The following is a 15,205-nucleotide window of genomic DNA, read 5'->3' as shown; positions in this document are numbered from 1 at the left end:
GAACTTTGTAGAATATTATTGTTTTAAATTGATTCCTCAGGCCCCTTAAGAAGGTTATGTTTTCATCCCTATTACTTCTTTTGTGACCAGGTGGAATCAGTAGATCAGTAGGAGCTACCAGAGGTGCTGGTAGTGGAGGCCCAGTTGGAGCATCAAGCTTTGGAACCACTTCTGCTGGGAACCAAGCAGGCAAGACTCACCAGGGTGCTCTTTTGGTGGTCCAATATGAGCATGTCTTAGGCCCAAATTACAATAATGATTTAAGTTAATTTAAGCAAGGACCACATTTTTTGAGAAATGATTAAGAGGTGTTCTAGGTTTTTATTAACATCTAAATTTGAAATTTACTTAAATGGCAGTAAGTTTATAATTTTTACAAAATGAACCATGTGAAGATAATAGTCAGTTATCCTTTTAACTAGACACAACTAAAGAACCATATGGAGAAACTACTGAAGTGGGTGAAAGCATGACCAGATCAACTACACCCAGAAAATCAGGCGAGTGGGAAGGGAAGCTATTGGCCCCAGTTACAACCCAACATAAGTTTTTTTGATAAATCTCATAAATATCCGTTATTGGATATTAGTGTATTATAAGTTTAGAAATCAGAAAATCTGATCCAAATTATCTGGTATTGAGGACCTTGGATATTTTGTTAGGTGTTTTCAGACCAGTACTGCAACTGCAACATCTGGACTCAAAGTAGTTAAATTGTTAAATGTCCAGTTAGTGTCCCAATAAAATAAGAACATTGCTCATGACTTTCTTCTTTTAATCTCACATTCCTTAGGAGCCACCCCTGGCTCAACAATTGCACCAGAAAGATCCACTACTACTGGTAAGTAAGCAGGAGATGTGAGATGTATTTTTTGACTTGTTTTCATGCTCACTGGCTAATTAAACATGGCAAAATAATTAATAATAATTCCAGTTAAATAATACAATGCCCTAAAATCTATTATGTTATTTAACTATTTAAATAAATATTGTTATCTCATTTTACTCATGAAGAACTTAGAAAAGATATTACATAACTTGGTCCAGGTTCTACAGCAAAACAAATAGTGGAGACAATATATATTTTTTAACATCTTTATTGGAGTATAATTGCTTTACAATGGTGTGTTAGCTTCTGCTTTATAACAAAGTGAACCAGCTATACATATACATATATCCTCATATCTCCTTCCTCTTGCATCTCCCTCCCACCCTCCTTATCCCACTCCTCTAGGTGGTCACAAAGCACCGAGCTGATCTCCCTGTGCTATGTGGCTGCTTCCCACTAGCTAGCTATTTTACATTTGGTAGTGTATATATGTCAATGTTACTCTCTCACTTCATCCCAGCTTACCCTTCCCCCTCCCTGTGTCCTCAAGTCCATTCTCTACTTCTGTGTCTTTATTCTGTCCTGCCCCTAGGTTCTTCAGAACCTTTTTTTTTTCTTTTAGATTCCATATACATGTGTTAGCATATGGTATTTGTTTTTCTCTTTCTGACTTACTTCATTCTGTATGACAGACTCTATGTCCATCCACCTCACTACAAATAACTCAATTTTGTTTCTTTTTATGGCTGAGTAATATTCCATTGTATATATATGCCGCATCTTCTTTATCCATTCATCTGTTGATGGACACTTAGGTTGCTTCCATGTCCTGGCTCTTGTAAATAGAGCTGCAATGAACATTGTGGTACATGACTCTTTTTGAATTATGGTTTTCTCAGGGTATATGCCCAGTAGTGGGATTGCTGGGTCATATGGTAGTTCTATTTTTAGTTTTTTTTTTTTTTTTCTTTTTGCTGTACGTGGGCCTCTCACTGCTGTGGCCTCTCCCGTCGTGGAGCCCAGGCTCCAGACACGCAGGCTCAGCAGCCATGGCCCACAGGCGCAGCTGCTCTGCAGCATGCGGGACCCTCCCAGACCGGGGTACGAACCCGTGTCCCCTGCATCGGCAGGCGGACTCCCAACCACTGCACCACGAGGGAAGCCCAATTTTTAGTTTTTTAAGGAACCTCCATACTGTTCCCCATAGTGGCTGTATCAATTTACATGTGGAGACAATATTTTTATCCATTGTTTACTGACTCCACAGTGTGCTCTTTACCACAAGGGCATCCTTCAGTAAGGAAATATACAATGATCCTTAGTGACCCATTAATAAAAGCTTGCATTTAATATTTACATAGATTAAATTTTCCCCGTTTCTAACTATAAAAACTACAGCAGCAGATAATAAAAAGAAGTATAACATTTTTAATATGTTGAGAAACTTTGGCATTTTGCCATTCTGAAATCACAAGATTTGAGGCATTTATGAAAACTATAATACTATTGTTTTGCAAATCAAAATTTTATCTCTTTATTTCTTTTTACAGTTATTACAACATGACATAAAATTCACAAATACTTATAAGACAATTTTTTCTTAACAATAAATGGACTATTTATTCAAGCCTATAATATATTATCGAGTTTCTAGACTAGTAACACTGGGTCGGCCAAAAAGTTCATTCGGGTTTTTCTGTAGCATCGTATATGGAAAAACCCGAATGAACTTTTTGGCCAACCCAATATAATCATATCGAATATAGTGGGAAAAACTTTATTTCTCAATTTGCAGGTTATCTAATAGAACCTAGGTTTTAGTGAATAAATTGTCCAATATTTAAAGAATAGCTTGCTTATTCTTTCTTTTTCTGGTAAAGATTTATCCTATGTTTATTCTAACTACTCTTACAAACTCCCCTTATGTAAAATTATTTTACAAACTAATCACTAGAAAATAATTAATTTGATAATTTGATTCAGACTAAATGTATAATATTATCTGTTTAATCTATGGTTATGCTAACCTAAATGAATTGCCATGCTTCATATTATATATTGAACATAATAATTATAAATTAATTCCATAGTTACTAATATGTGACTCCTGGGCACTGTATGTATTTTATCTTTTTTTTTTTTTTTTTGCATTTTCCAAGTTCAAGACTTTAGTCTTTAAATGGAACCAAAGAAGAATTACATATGTGTAAACATTTTATTTGGGAAAATGGCAATGCCTTTGTTTTTAGTTTGATAATTTGTAACTCATAGATGATTTCTTAAAAGAGCACTTTACAATTTATCTCCCAAGAGATCTCTCACCCTGAATAGAATTTCTAAGATGAGCCTTTGTGGAAATAATATATTTCTGTTTTTTAATAAAAAAATTTATATATCATGGCATTTGAAACATCGTGGTGAATTTTTTTTTTTTTGGTACACGGGCCTCTCACTGTTGTGGCCTCTCCTGTTGTGGAGCACATGGCTCGTGAGCCCAGCCGCTCCGCGGCATGTGGGATCTTCCCGGACCGGGACACGAACCCGTGTCCCCTGCATTGGCAGGCGGACTCTCAACCACTGCGCCACCAGAGAAGCCCCATTGTGGTGAATTTTAAAAATAAAATTCAAATATATTATTTAATTGAAACATGAATTTAATTTTTCTTTATTAGGCTCCGATAATGCAATTCCACCAGAACCTGTTGTAGGTAAGTTGATATTAAAATGACAAAATTATGCTTTTTCACAATGTGCCTTGAAATAATATTTCTAATTTTTCTACTTGAACACTGAAAAATATCTAAGGGACTGTTATATTCCTCTCAAATTTTAACCTAATACAAATTAATCTGTATGAATTGAGTTAAATAAAAATGTACATTTATAAATATATTTGTATTTTTAAATTTAGTGCCATTTAAGCAGCCTGAAGTAACAGATGAAAAAATGTCACATTATAAATGTGGATTTGAAAAAAAATGGTGTTACAGTAACTAGAATCAAAAATATGATAGTAGAAGTCTTAATTTATCAGATTAATAAAACATAAACTTCAAATTAGATTTTGGTAGCATAGGGCTCTTGCTTTTTCTATTTTTATACCTTCTTGAATCATACCAAAGACATTGAATCTTATATATAATTGTTAAATTCTGCACTGGTTGTGTACAAACTTACAGAATCAATCAAATAAACAAAAATGACTCTAGAAATACACTCTTTATTAAATAAAAAGGCAGTTCCATATTTCTCAGCATATTATTTGTCACCTATCATTTCCATTAAATTTTTTAGCTTTTATTGCATCCTGGTGTCTCTTTTAAATTTAACAGTTTTAAAAGATATGCAAAAGAAATTTATTTTTTAGAATGTTCCACTTTTTCTTAATTGTTCCCCCTCTGCATTCTTTTAACATTTACATTTGAGTATAACCTCCATGAGGACAGACATTTTTTTCTTATTTTGTTCACTGGTATAAAATCCCTTTCTGGTCCTTATCTGATAAGGTGTTTGATTTTGATACTTGCCCACCTGATCCACTAGATTCTACCTTTGTGGAATGGGGACCATTCAATATGCATCACTCTGTTGTCACTCATTACCTACTACCAGAAACCTGAGAGATCCTTTAAGACAGGCATTTCCAACACAGGTAAGGCTGAAATAATAAGAAGAACACCACTATAGGCACTCAGGACATGAAGCTTTTTGTAGGGCTGCTGTGAAAAAATAATACTAAATGCCTCTTCCCCATATCCCAAATGCCCAGAATTTACTGTTCTCCTATTTTCTACCTCAGAGGCTACAACATCCAGAGAAGATACTGGTACTGCTGGAATTGGATTCCAGACAGGTGAGAAGGAGCAGCTCCTGTCTTGTTATTATCACTAATTATGACACAGGATATCCTAGAGAGAATTTCTGGAGAACAGTTCATATTTACTCTACCAATACTGCATTTTAGGCAAATTAATTATTTTTCAGTTTTGAATTTTTTTTCTGAAAAGTTGCTAATAACAGTCTAAAGTCGTAGCTGTAATCCTGAAGTTGGGATTGTAGTAATTGTTATGAAACACTTCTCCTGTGGATTTACATATATCATAAGCTTTGACAAGGGAAGAGTGAGAAAACTTTGTATTCCTGAGAAACTGAGAAGAGTTACAGGAACCTAGGAAACATGTCTGTCCCACGTAGATGTATGCTTTTCACAAGGAAGTGATGAAGAGCACAGTATTTTCCCAGTGTCTCAAGTTCTCAGCACACTCATAGTTTCTGTTTTGAAACCAATGTAGCATCAGAAAGCCAAGTCATAGGGAGTAAGACAGGAGAGGGTGGGAGAAACCCACCCTGTTTCCTCGATGTAGAATGCCAGGAAGTGTATTTCTGGTTGAGAACATTGTCACTATTATTGCTTTGGTAATAAAATGGTTAATGAAAAACTACACAGAGCTCATCAACAGAGAAGAGTCAGTGAGCAGTCCAGTTGGATACTATGAAGATATACCTAGGTTCTTTCTAGAAGCATGCTTTTAGGGAAGAAACATGAGCACCATGGTGACTACATTTCATTTTGTGTTTCAGGCACCACTGAGGTAGTCCCTGGCACAACTGTTGCCCCTGGCAATTTCAACACAGGTGAGTCAACAAGGTGACATATAACCTTCCACAGTCCTCCCACAAATTAGATGTCTCCTCTGTTACTATCTTTTGCAGACCTCCTGCCATATCCTTTCCATGATCCTTAAATATTCTCCAGTTAACTCTTTCCTCCTTCTCTCCCACAGAAGGAGAAAGTGAAACAACCAGAGTTGGAATAGCCAAAGGTGAGCCCTGCTAAGCTAATACCTGAACTTTATGATACCTTCACAAAAACAATCTTATGAAAATATATCTGCACTGTTTATATATGTTATATTGAGCAAATTCAGAAAAACAAGACAAGACAGTTTCCTTATTTCCTGAGCTTATAAGTGCCTTCACTAGACTATTGTGAAGTCAAACTAGGATAGATAAACTGGTAATGTAGAGAGAAATTTCCTATCTCCCCTCCAAAAAAAGGGACCTGATAGTTGAGCACTTTCTCAGTAAAATTGTAGAAAGACATGTTACAAGGGACATATATGGATCACTTACTTGTACTAAAAGTCTCAGGGTTATAGTTTGCTATTGCACGGAGACTTTAGATTCCTATTTAAATCACGTGGTGAACAGCAATTGAGCTAGTGACCACTGACCCTTTCTTGTTTTAGGTACTACAGGTAGAGTCTCTGGAAAAACTCTGGAACCTGGAAGTTACAACACAGGTATCTGGACAGTGGCACCTTGGGTGATATATTCTGACAAAAGCACAGTGTGTACTTTCCCACACCCTAGTCTTTACTCCTTTCTTTCTTTTCTCTGTCAGAGGTCACCATTTCCACGAGAAGAAGTGGGACCACCCAACCAGAACTTCCAGGAGGTGAGCTCTTTTAATCTGAGGCTTTGGGACTTTCATCAAATCTCTGTTTGTGGGAATACAGTGAACACATTAGTTTGAAAGTGGGCAAAGGAAAGGGGCCTGAATTTCCTCTGGGAACACAATATGCCAGAGTCACAAACCTGGGTCTGCCTAAGAATTCCATGACCTCAGATATCTCCATCTGGATTTCCAGAGGCATGGGCTTGCCGAGCTAGTTGTTGAATGGCATGAATGAGGGTGACTGCTAGCCAGCCCCTGCCTACCAAGTCCCCAATCCTTTTATATGGTTTACCATGTTCTCATAACACTTACATCTATCACATCGACCTATTTATTATGTTTATTGTTCACTGTTGGTCTCCAGTTGCTAGAATGTAACTTGCATTAGGGTAGGGATCTTTGAATATTCTGCTTGCTGATATATGCAAGGGCCTAAAACAATATTGCACAGAAGAGATGATTAATACATACTAGTGGAATGATGAAATGTATACTTATTTTGAGGCTTCACTCTATTTGCTTTAATAGGTATCACCATGGTTTTACCTGGAGCCAGCAGCAGTTCACAGAGTTCCATGTCAGGTAAGATGGACTAAATAAGTTAACCTTATCAGAATATTAGAGTCAAGGAGATCTATTTTAAATATCTGAATATCAAATTAGCTCAAGTAATTGATGAGTAAACTTAGAAAGACGAACCCTTCATCTGCCTTTTTCCTCCTTCAGGCAGCTCTATCACCACTCTAGGGAGCCCAGGGTCTGGAAGTGAAACAGGTGAGGGTGACATAAGGTCTCCTTTCACTTTCAGTGACTCTATGGAAAGGGAACTCTAATAACAATAATGATCAATAGGTGGGTCAGGAAAGGAAACTGTGGGAGTAATTGATGGTTCATTTCCTACAGAATCAAAGATCTGCAGGACAGGTCTCTAGTGATTCAAGGCTGCATAGCTACTTCAGTATTCACTGGGGAGTTAATGCTGTGTTGATCCCTTTATTTTTCTCACTTTAGGTACTTCAGGAGAATTCTCTAAGACAACCATATCTGGAAGTTCCCACACAGGTAGGTTAACAAGAAGGAAATCTTGCTAATTAACCTCATAATATAGTTAGTAGACCTGTTCTGATAAAATATCAGCATCATTCTTTTCTTAATATTCCAAATCCTCAGAACTCATCATTCATCACTTTATTTCCTCAGAGGCCACAAGATTAATAGGAGGCAGTGGCACACCTGGAACTGGACTCAGACCTGGTACAAATGGGTTGCTCATAGTTTGGGGTTTAGCATGAATTATGATTCTCCATAGGTTTGCCTGTTGGGAGTTGTGATCTCCTGCAGAGTAGTTTTCATTGGCTTTTAGGATTTTCTTAGATTTAACATGTTATGGAAGAACTTTCAATACTAGCATCTAGCCTCACAGATGTAACTTTCTAAAGATGGGCTGGTGTGTAATCCGTGTGAGGGGTTTCTCCTTGGGATGGCATACACATCAGGGGGACCAAGGAATATTACACACCTAGGAAGAAGAGAAAGCAATGTGAACAGGCCTATCTATATAAAGGTTTTCTTGCTCAAATAATCAATAATGATATTCAGTATTTTCCTTGGCGCATTCAAATATTCTTCTGGTTTTTGGCCCACAGTAGATAGCACTGCAGTACCAGGAGGTCAAGCAACTGGGAGTGTGACAGGTGAACCTGGGAAAAAACCACCTTGTTTTCCTGTCTTGGAATAAATGGGTTGTCTGAGAAAGTTGCCTCAACTTGGGAACATTTTGATTGCTTTTTTAATGGCATTTGTCATAGAAAAGGTTTATGACTCTCACCTCATCAGGAAGCAGTGAAAGGACCCTTTGATATAGCACATTTCTTCTAGAGGCAGGTCTTTAGGAGACAAACACAAGTCACTGTGATGACTTTAGACCCTTTGTGTTTCAGGCACCACTGAGGTAATTCCTGGCACAACTGTTGCCCTTGGCAGTTCCAACACAGGTGAGTCGACAAAATGGCAGGAAATCTTCCATGGATCCAGCTATGATGAGTTTACTCCAGTGCTATCCTGTGTAGGAGAACTACCACATATTTTCCATGGTCCTTGCATGGTTTCTAATCATCTCTCTTTTGTTTTCCCCTCTCTCAGAGGCCACAACTTCTGTAGAAGAAAGTAGAACATCAAGAGTTGGAATAATCATGGGTGAGCACTGCTGAGTCACTACTTGTACTTTCTAATGTCTTCCTAATAAAAAGTCTTGTCTGAAATATATCAAAACTCTTTGAATTTCCATATTCAGCATATTGGGCAAAATTTTAGCAGATGTTCAATATTTGACGTCAATAAATTCAGTTCAGACACTTCAACTTTTCTTGCTTGTGTTCTAACGAGCCTTCATCAGGGCATCACGGGGCCCATTCCTGATAGTTATACAGGTGATTTGCCCTCAAATCTATCTTCCTTTAACTAGACCTTAAAAGGGGGTCTCAGTGTTGGAGGACTTTCTCCATAAATTTGAGAAGGGAATGATATGTTTTGAAGGAAATACCTGGAGGATCTCTTGAAACTAAGAAGTCCAGAGAAATATAGATTCACTGGTATATGGGAGAAACAGTTTTTTTTAAAAGCCTATGCCCATTTCATGATGTGCAACAAGTTGACCACAGCCTTTTTTTTTTTCTTTTTTTTATTTCAGGCACAATTGAGAGCATCTCTGGCAAAACTCTGGGACCTGGAAGTGCCAACACAGGTCAGGAGTCCTAAACGTGGACTTTCAGGAGATATAGACTGTGGAAGCCCAGAATGTCCTGTCCACACCCCAAATCTTTACTCCTTTCTTCTTTTCTTCTCTCAGAAGCCACAAGTTCCACAAGAGGCAGTGAGACCTCCCAAGGAGGACTACCAGGAGGTGAGTTTTTCAGTCCAAGGCCTAGGTTCTCATTATTTCTTTATTTGGATCACTTCAATGAGCAAATGAATGGTAAGGAGTATGATGGAAGGACTTGCCATATTTGTTGGTTCAAAAACTCAGGAGCTTCCTGGGTGAAATCTGAAACTTGACTCCATCCACAAAGGGCAAGGTGAGACTGAAGAAAGAGGCAAACCACTCCATGTTGGTGGGTAGCAGGTTTAACAAACAAGAGAACTTACATGCAAAGCTTGTGTTGGGCAGCCATAAGACAAGTAGATCTCTGCATCTGCCTGCCAGAATCTTAAAAGTTTATGTAGAGGCCTTAACTGGGTTCAGTCACATATACCATCCTGAAGGTTTCAATGACACATTGCTCTCTCCAGGCTGCATCCTTGAAAATGACTCCCACTATGGGAACTGTGGTCAGAACGTAAGTTCCAAGGCCAGGGAATGGGGCGAGGTGTCACTGATTGCCTGGGTCTAGCTTTAGGGTCAACTAGTTGTACATCCTCTCCATGACAGTCCTCTTCTTCAACAATACTGTACCATATGAACCCGGGTAATTATTCTTCCTGGGAATTCCAAGACCACAGATGTCTCAATCAAGCTATCCTCAGTGTTCTGGTTTACAAAGATTTTTTTTTCCTGTAAAAAGGTATGCATACATATTGCATATATCCCAACCCCTTCCCCCAGTACTTCCAATCCTTCTTACCCAGCTTGCCTTCCTGCCATAGCCTGCTGTCTATCACCTCTCCCATACTTATGCATGATGTTTATTATTTATTTTCTATCTCCCCTCAATGGAAAAGTTCATGAAGGCAACTGATTATCAAAATGTTCCAAGTTATATCAAAGATTCTTTCTTACAAAGATTAAACCATACTTTATTCCCTCACTTAGGCACCTCTGGCACACCAGGTGGATATGTCCCTGGAAGTAAAACAGGTAAGGGTGATTTTTACTGCTGCTTCCTCTTACTACATAGTAAAAGGGAACCCCAGGTGCAACACATCCATCCAAAGCTGACTTGAGAAATGAAATGCTGTAAAATTGTTTATTTTCCATTTTTTTCATAGACAGTCTTCAGAAAAGGATACCACTGCTTTAGGGCCACACTGATGATTCCAAGATGAACTGAGGAGGAAATGCTGTACTGCAACATTTACTTTTTGCATTTTAGGTATCACTGGAGAATTGTCTGGAACAACCATTGCATCTGAAATTTCTAACACAGGTAGGTTAGCAAGAAGGAAATTCCCCATATTTAATCTCAGATGTCATGATCTCACTTTTAGGGCTTCTATAATAAAAAATACTCCAATATCTCTTCCCAGTATTCCAAATTCCCAGACTTCATCATTATCCTATTTCTTCCCTCAGGGGCCACAATTTCCACAGAAGAGACTAGAACTGGAGCTCAAACAGGTGAAAACAAAGAGCCTGTGATTTGAGGCCATCAGTTTTAGGACTCTCTAGGCTTTCCTTGAGAAAGTTTGTGTGTAATTTAGGGACACTGCAAGTGAGTCAAAATAGGTTTGCTATTAGAGATAAAATCTTTTTGAAAATCCATTAAATACAGAATTGAGCTTCACTGCTTCAAGTCTAAAGAAGGGATGGGATTTCTCCATTGGTATTACAAATATCACCAGCATATTAGCCAGAATCCAAAAAGAATTCTCTTTTTTTTGTCAATTCCTTCTAGCTGAAATAATACAGAGTGCAGAGTGATTTCTGCCCTATGGAAATCTTTGTCTGAGCTTCCAAATTCCAGAGTGTTAATATTGTCCCAAATCCCTGAATTCATATACAGCAGAATACTCTCTCTCTCTCTCTCTCTCTCTCTCTCTCTAAATCTCTCTCTGTCTCTCACTCAATCTCTTTGTCTTGTCTTCTCTTCAGACTGCTCTACCAGGGAGCCAGGTCTCTGAGAGTCAAACAGGTGAACATGAGAAAATATAAATATCTCCCTGGTATTTACCAATACTCAGAATAAGAGGACTTCTATTGTGAAAATATAGTTTTACTTAATTTTTTTCCGAAAGAAATGTACTTGTGGAAAGATATGTGAGGAATCCTAGAATAGGACCTCAATGACTGAAAAGAAACATAATGATTTTCTTCTTAGCTCTTCTTTGAACGTAAAGGAAATGACACATAATCCCTTTTCCTTTGTGATTTCAGGTACCAGTGGTGTAGTCTCCAGCCCAGCTATTACATCTGGAAGTTCCAGCACTGGTAATGGAATAGATACAAAGGCAATCATCCCTTGTCTAACCTCAGGGAGAAATATGTATCCCCAAACATACTTTCCACTTTCCTTATTTCTTTTTTCCAGAGTCTAAAACTTCCTTAGAAAGCCTCAGAGTCATTGTGATGAAATTAGTGAGAACTAGGATTCCCAGATGTTAGCATTGCTGTTGAGAACCATCATGAGTTTGCCTCTGGATCAGAGAGATTGTACAGGAAGGGCAGGCCCTCCAGCCAATATGCAGGGCCTAAAATACTGTTGATTCACAACCCCCAGCTGGTTTCTGGACCAGCCTTTTCCCACGCCTGGCACTGTGGTGTGGATTTCTGAAGAGGGCAGTAGGAGTAGTAATTCCCTGGAAGACTAACCCACTGGATATTACAGGCATTACTGTAGGAGTCAACACTGTCCAAGAAGGTTCTGTCTCAGGTAAAAGGATGACTAAAATGAACTTAGAAAACTTTGCCTCCCATTTGACTTGTATCTTGAGCTTTAAATTCTAAATTGCCTAATGGTTGGTTGCCTCCATGAATGATTAAAGGTCATAACATACACAGAATCTTTTTCCTGCTTTCAACCATTAGTAACTCTCTCTGGAACATCAGACAATCAAGTCACTGAAAGTAAAGCAGGTAGATGTGGAAAAACTTCCTCTGTTTTTAGCTGAAGATTTTGTGTTATATTTGCTAAGTAGGCCGACTAGAAAATAGGCTTCTTGAGTAAAAAGTCTTCATTTATTCAGTGATGAATCTCTAGTATTCAACAGAGCTCAGTAAATATTTGTTGAATGAATGAAGTAATTGATATACGAGAAAAACACACGTGATTCAATCCAGGAGTAGAAAGGCCAGTGAAAGGGCGTGCTTACAGGTCTGCCATCTGGACAAAACGGTCTCTGTGAACAGTGTTTCTGGAAGCTGCCATGCACAATGTAACACTGAATGATATAGCCCTGGAAATATACATTTATTTTTATACATTGATTTGATACTCAGATTGCCTCGATGTGGAAGATTCTGTATGATAATCCCATGTCCTTCTCATTTCAGGTACCAAGGGTATGGCCTCAGGTACCACTGTTGAACCTGGAAGTTCCAATATCGGTAGGCTAACAAGCTGTAAAGAAAGCATCCTTTCTAGAAATAAGGTGGCAAAAATGTCTTTCACACTGATCTTCTCACATAAGAACATCATAGCCTATTTTCCCTTCTTCCTAAATCCTCTTTTATCCATTTCTTCTTTTTTTATTTACAGAAGCCACAACTTCCACTGGAGTCATTAGAACTTCTGTAGTGGAATGGAAAATAGATGAGAATTATTGTGTATGTGTGTGTGAGAATTTTGGTTGATAAATTACAGTTGACCCTGAACAACGTGGGTTTGAACTGCACAGGTCTATTTATATGTGGATTATTTTCAATAGTAAATATTATTGTTACCACATAGTCTGTGGTTGGTTGAATCCACGGATGTGGAATCATGGATATGAAGTATCTGTGGATACAGAGGGCCAACTGTAAATTATGCATGGATTTTTTGACTATGAAGAGAGTCGGCACTCCTAACCCCCACCTTGTTCAATGGTCAACCGTGCTTTTTGTTTCTTGCAGGACAGTTTCTTGTGGAGGAACTTTTTAGGAACTCTCATCTCAGATCAACAATGTTTTCTTTTGTTACTTGATTTTGAATCAATTTGGGCAGATTTTTGAAGTCCCTCTCTTTCCGTTGTCCAGCCTCATACATGTAGATCCCTGCAAATGAAAGTAGAAGCGATAAATGTCTAGAAAGTTTTTTCTATTTGCCATTTTAGGTATCACCACGAAATTAAATGATGGAAAGACAGTCCCAGAGGGTTCTATTTCAGGTAAACAGAAGGCTACAATGAACACAGAAAATTGACCTCTGTTCATTAGATTCTTCCTTGAGTACAAAAGTGGCTGAAATGTGCAGTGCTTATCCCAATAACTGTCTATGTTACATTCAAAAGTTTTCCTATTTTCATCCTCTTAGGAGCTACCACTGGAGTATCAATAAATGAAGAAACTGGAAACACATTAGGTGACTATGGTGGGAAGGGGGCCAGAAGAACAAGAAAGCAGAGCATGAATAACCCCTATCTTACTACCATTAAATTCCAGAAGAGGGGTCTCCTATGCTGAGGAATTTGCATCTTTGTTTGATTTGGGAATTAAAACTATGCATAAGAAAACACAAATAATTCACAAGCATTTGAAAAAGCCCAAAAGATGATCAGAGTCCCCCATGGGATGAAAAGTCACCACTTCTCTTTTTGTTGCAGGTACCACAAGGGTAGCTTCTGGCACTACACTTGAACCTAGGAGTTCAAACACAGGTGAGCCAACCAACTGGAGAGAATTCTCCACAGGAAAATCTCTACTAGTAAAGTATCTTTCATGGTGCTGTTATCAAGAAAGTTTTTTCTTAGAATGCTTAACTTTCCTGAATGCTTAACTTTTCTCAGAATGCTAAATCCTCTTCATCTTACTTTTTTTTTTTTTACTTTTCTTCTCTCTTAGAAGCTAGTACACCCTCTGGAGACAGTGGGACCACAGAAACTGGAATATATACATGTCAGCACACAAGCTTCATAACCTCTCCATTTTTCACTTACAATAGCAATAATAGCTAACTCTTTTGAACACTAACTATGTGCCAGGAACTATTCTACAACTTATTATTATTTCTTTTCCCTCACACCAAACTGTGAGGTAAGTACTACTGTTTTCACAGATAAGAAAAGCTATGGCTCAGAGATATTAACTAAAATGTGCAAGGTCACACAGCAAATAAACAGCAGATTTCAACTCAGGCCATCTGGCTTCAAGGTCCATCCACTTAGCTATGCTCCTCTGTTACTACTACCACACTATTTCACTAGATTTCTTTGTCACATGTCTAAACTTTTCTTGCACATTAAAATTTCAGTAACATCAATACTTTACCCAGATGAAAATTCAATGGGCAATCAACCCTTCACTGTTCATTCTTCTAGGGGGATCTAGTAGTGAAGTCACTGGCATTCAAACAGATAAGTAAAGGAAACTACATTTGTTTCACTGACATTGATCCCAGAGAAAGGAATAGTTATCATTGAGACTCCCACAACCACCCAACATTGCACCTTCCCCCCACCAAATTTTTATTGGGATGAAATATTACATTAGAAAAAAATATTAAAAACTCTGGAAAAAGCTATCCCTGAAAACAACATTTTAACGTAATAAAGAATTCTGTAGTTTCCCCATTCTATTCTAGAATACGTTCTTCTTATTGTAGGAATAAAATTGACATAATGATACCATTCAATTTTTTTAAAAAACATCTTTATTGGAGTATAATTGCTTTACAATGTTGTGTTAGTTTCTGCTGTACAACAAAGTGAATCAGCTATATGTATACATATATCCCTATATCCCCTCCCTCTTGTGTCTCCCTCCCAACCTCCCTATCCCACCCCTCTAGGTGGTCACAAAGCACTGAGCTGATCTCCCTGTGCTATGCAGCTGCTTCCCACTAGCTATCTATTTTACATTTGGTAATGTATATATGTCCATGCCACTCTCTCACTTCACCCCAGATTACCCTTCCCCCTCCCCATGTCCTCAAGTCCGTTCTCTACATCTGCATCTTTATTCCTGTCCTGCCCCAAGGTTCTTCAGAACCTTTATATATTCCATATATATGTGTTAGCATATGGCAAATGTTTTCTTCTTTCTGACTTACTTCACTCTGTATGAAAGA

At 38.1% G+C, this 15,205-nt stretch overlaps 1 protein-coding gene across 1 annotated transcript in view; it reads left to right on the top strand.

Annotated features, from left to right (window-relative positions):
- MUC19 (mucin 19, oligomeric) overlaps positions 1-15,205 on the top strand; it is a 97,395-nt gene that overhangs the window by 63,127 nt on the left and 19,063 nt on the right. The window contains exons 35-53 of the mRNA XM_060167060.1: positions 91-189; positions 794-841; positions 3,502-3,537; positions 4,629-4,682; positions 5,411-5,464; positions 6,079-6,132; positions 6,234-6,287; positions 6,816-6,869; positions 7,299-7,349; positions 8,228-8,281; positions 8,977-9,030; positions 9,136-9,189; positions 10,096-10,140; positions 10,376-10,429; positions 11,377-11,430; positions 12,493-12,546; positions 13,254-13,307; positions 13,454-13,501; positions 13,743-13,796. Coding sequence (XP_060023043.1) covers positions 91-189; positions 794-841; positions 3,502-3,537; positions 4,629-4,682; positions 5,411-5,464; positions 6,079-6,132; positions 6,234-6,287; positions 6,816-6,869; positions 7,299-7,349; positions 8,228-8,281; positions 8,977-9,030; positions 9,136-9,189; positions 10,096-10,140; positions 10,376-10,429; positions 11,377-11,430; positions 12,493-12,546; positions 13,254-13,307; positions 13,454-13,501; positions 13,743-13,796 — 1,029 coding nt within the window. The remainder of the gene's footprint in view (positions 1-90; positions 190-793; positions 842-3,501; positions 3,538-4,628; positions 4,683-5,410; positions 5,465-6,078; positions 6,133-6,233; positions 6,288-6,815; positions 6,870-7,298; positions 7,350-8,227; positions 8,282-8,976; positions 9,031-9,135; positions 9,190-10,095; positions 10,141-10,375; positions 10,430-11,376; positions 11,431-12,492; positions 12,547-13,253; positions 13,308-13,453; positions 13,502-13,742; positions 13,797-15,205) is intronic.

The sequence above is a fragment of the Lagenorhynchus albirostris genome, chromosome 11 (genome assembly GCF_949774975.1).
Source record: "Lagenorhynchus albirostris chromosome 11, mLagAlb1.1, whole genome shotgun sequence".
Taxonomy (NCBI): Eukaryota; Metazoa; Chordata; class Mammalia; order Artiodactyla; family Delphinidae; genus Lagenorhynchus; species Lagenorhynchus albirostris.
This window is presented reverse-complemented; position numbering and strand designations above follow the sequence as displayed.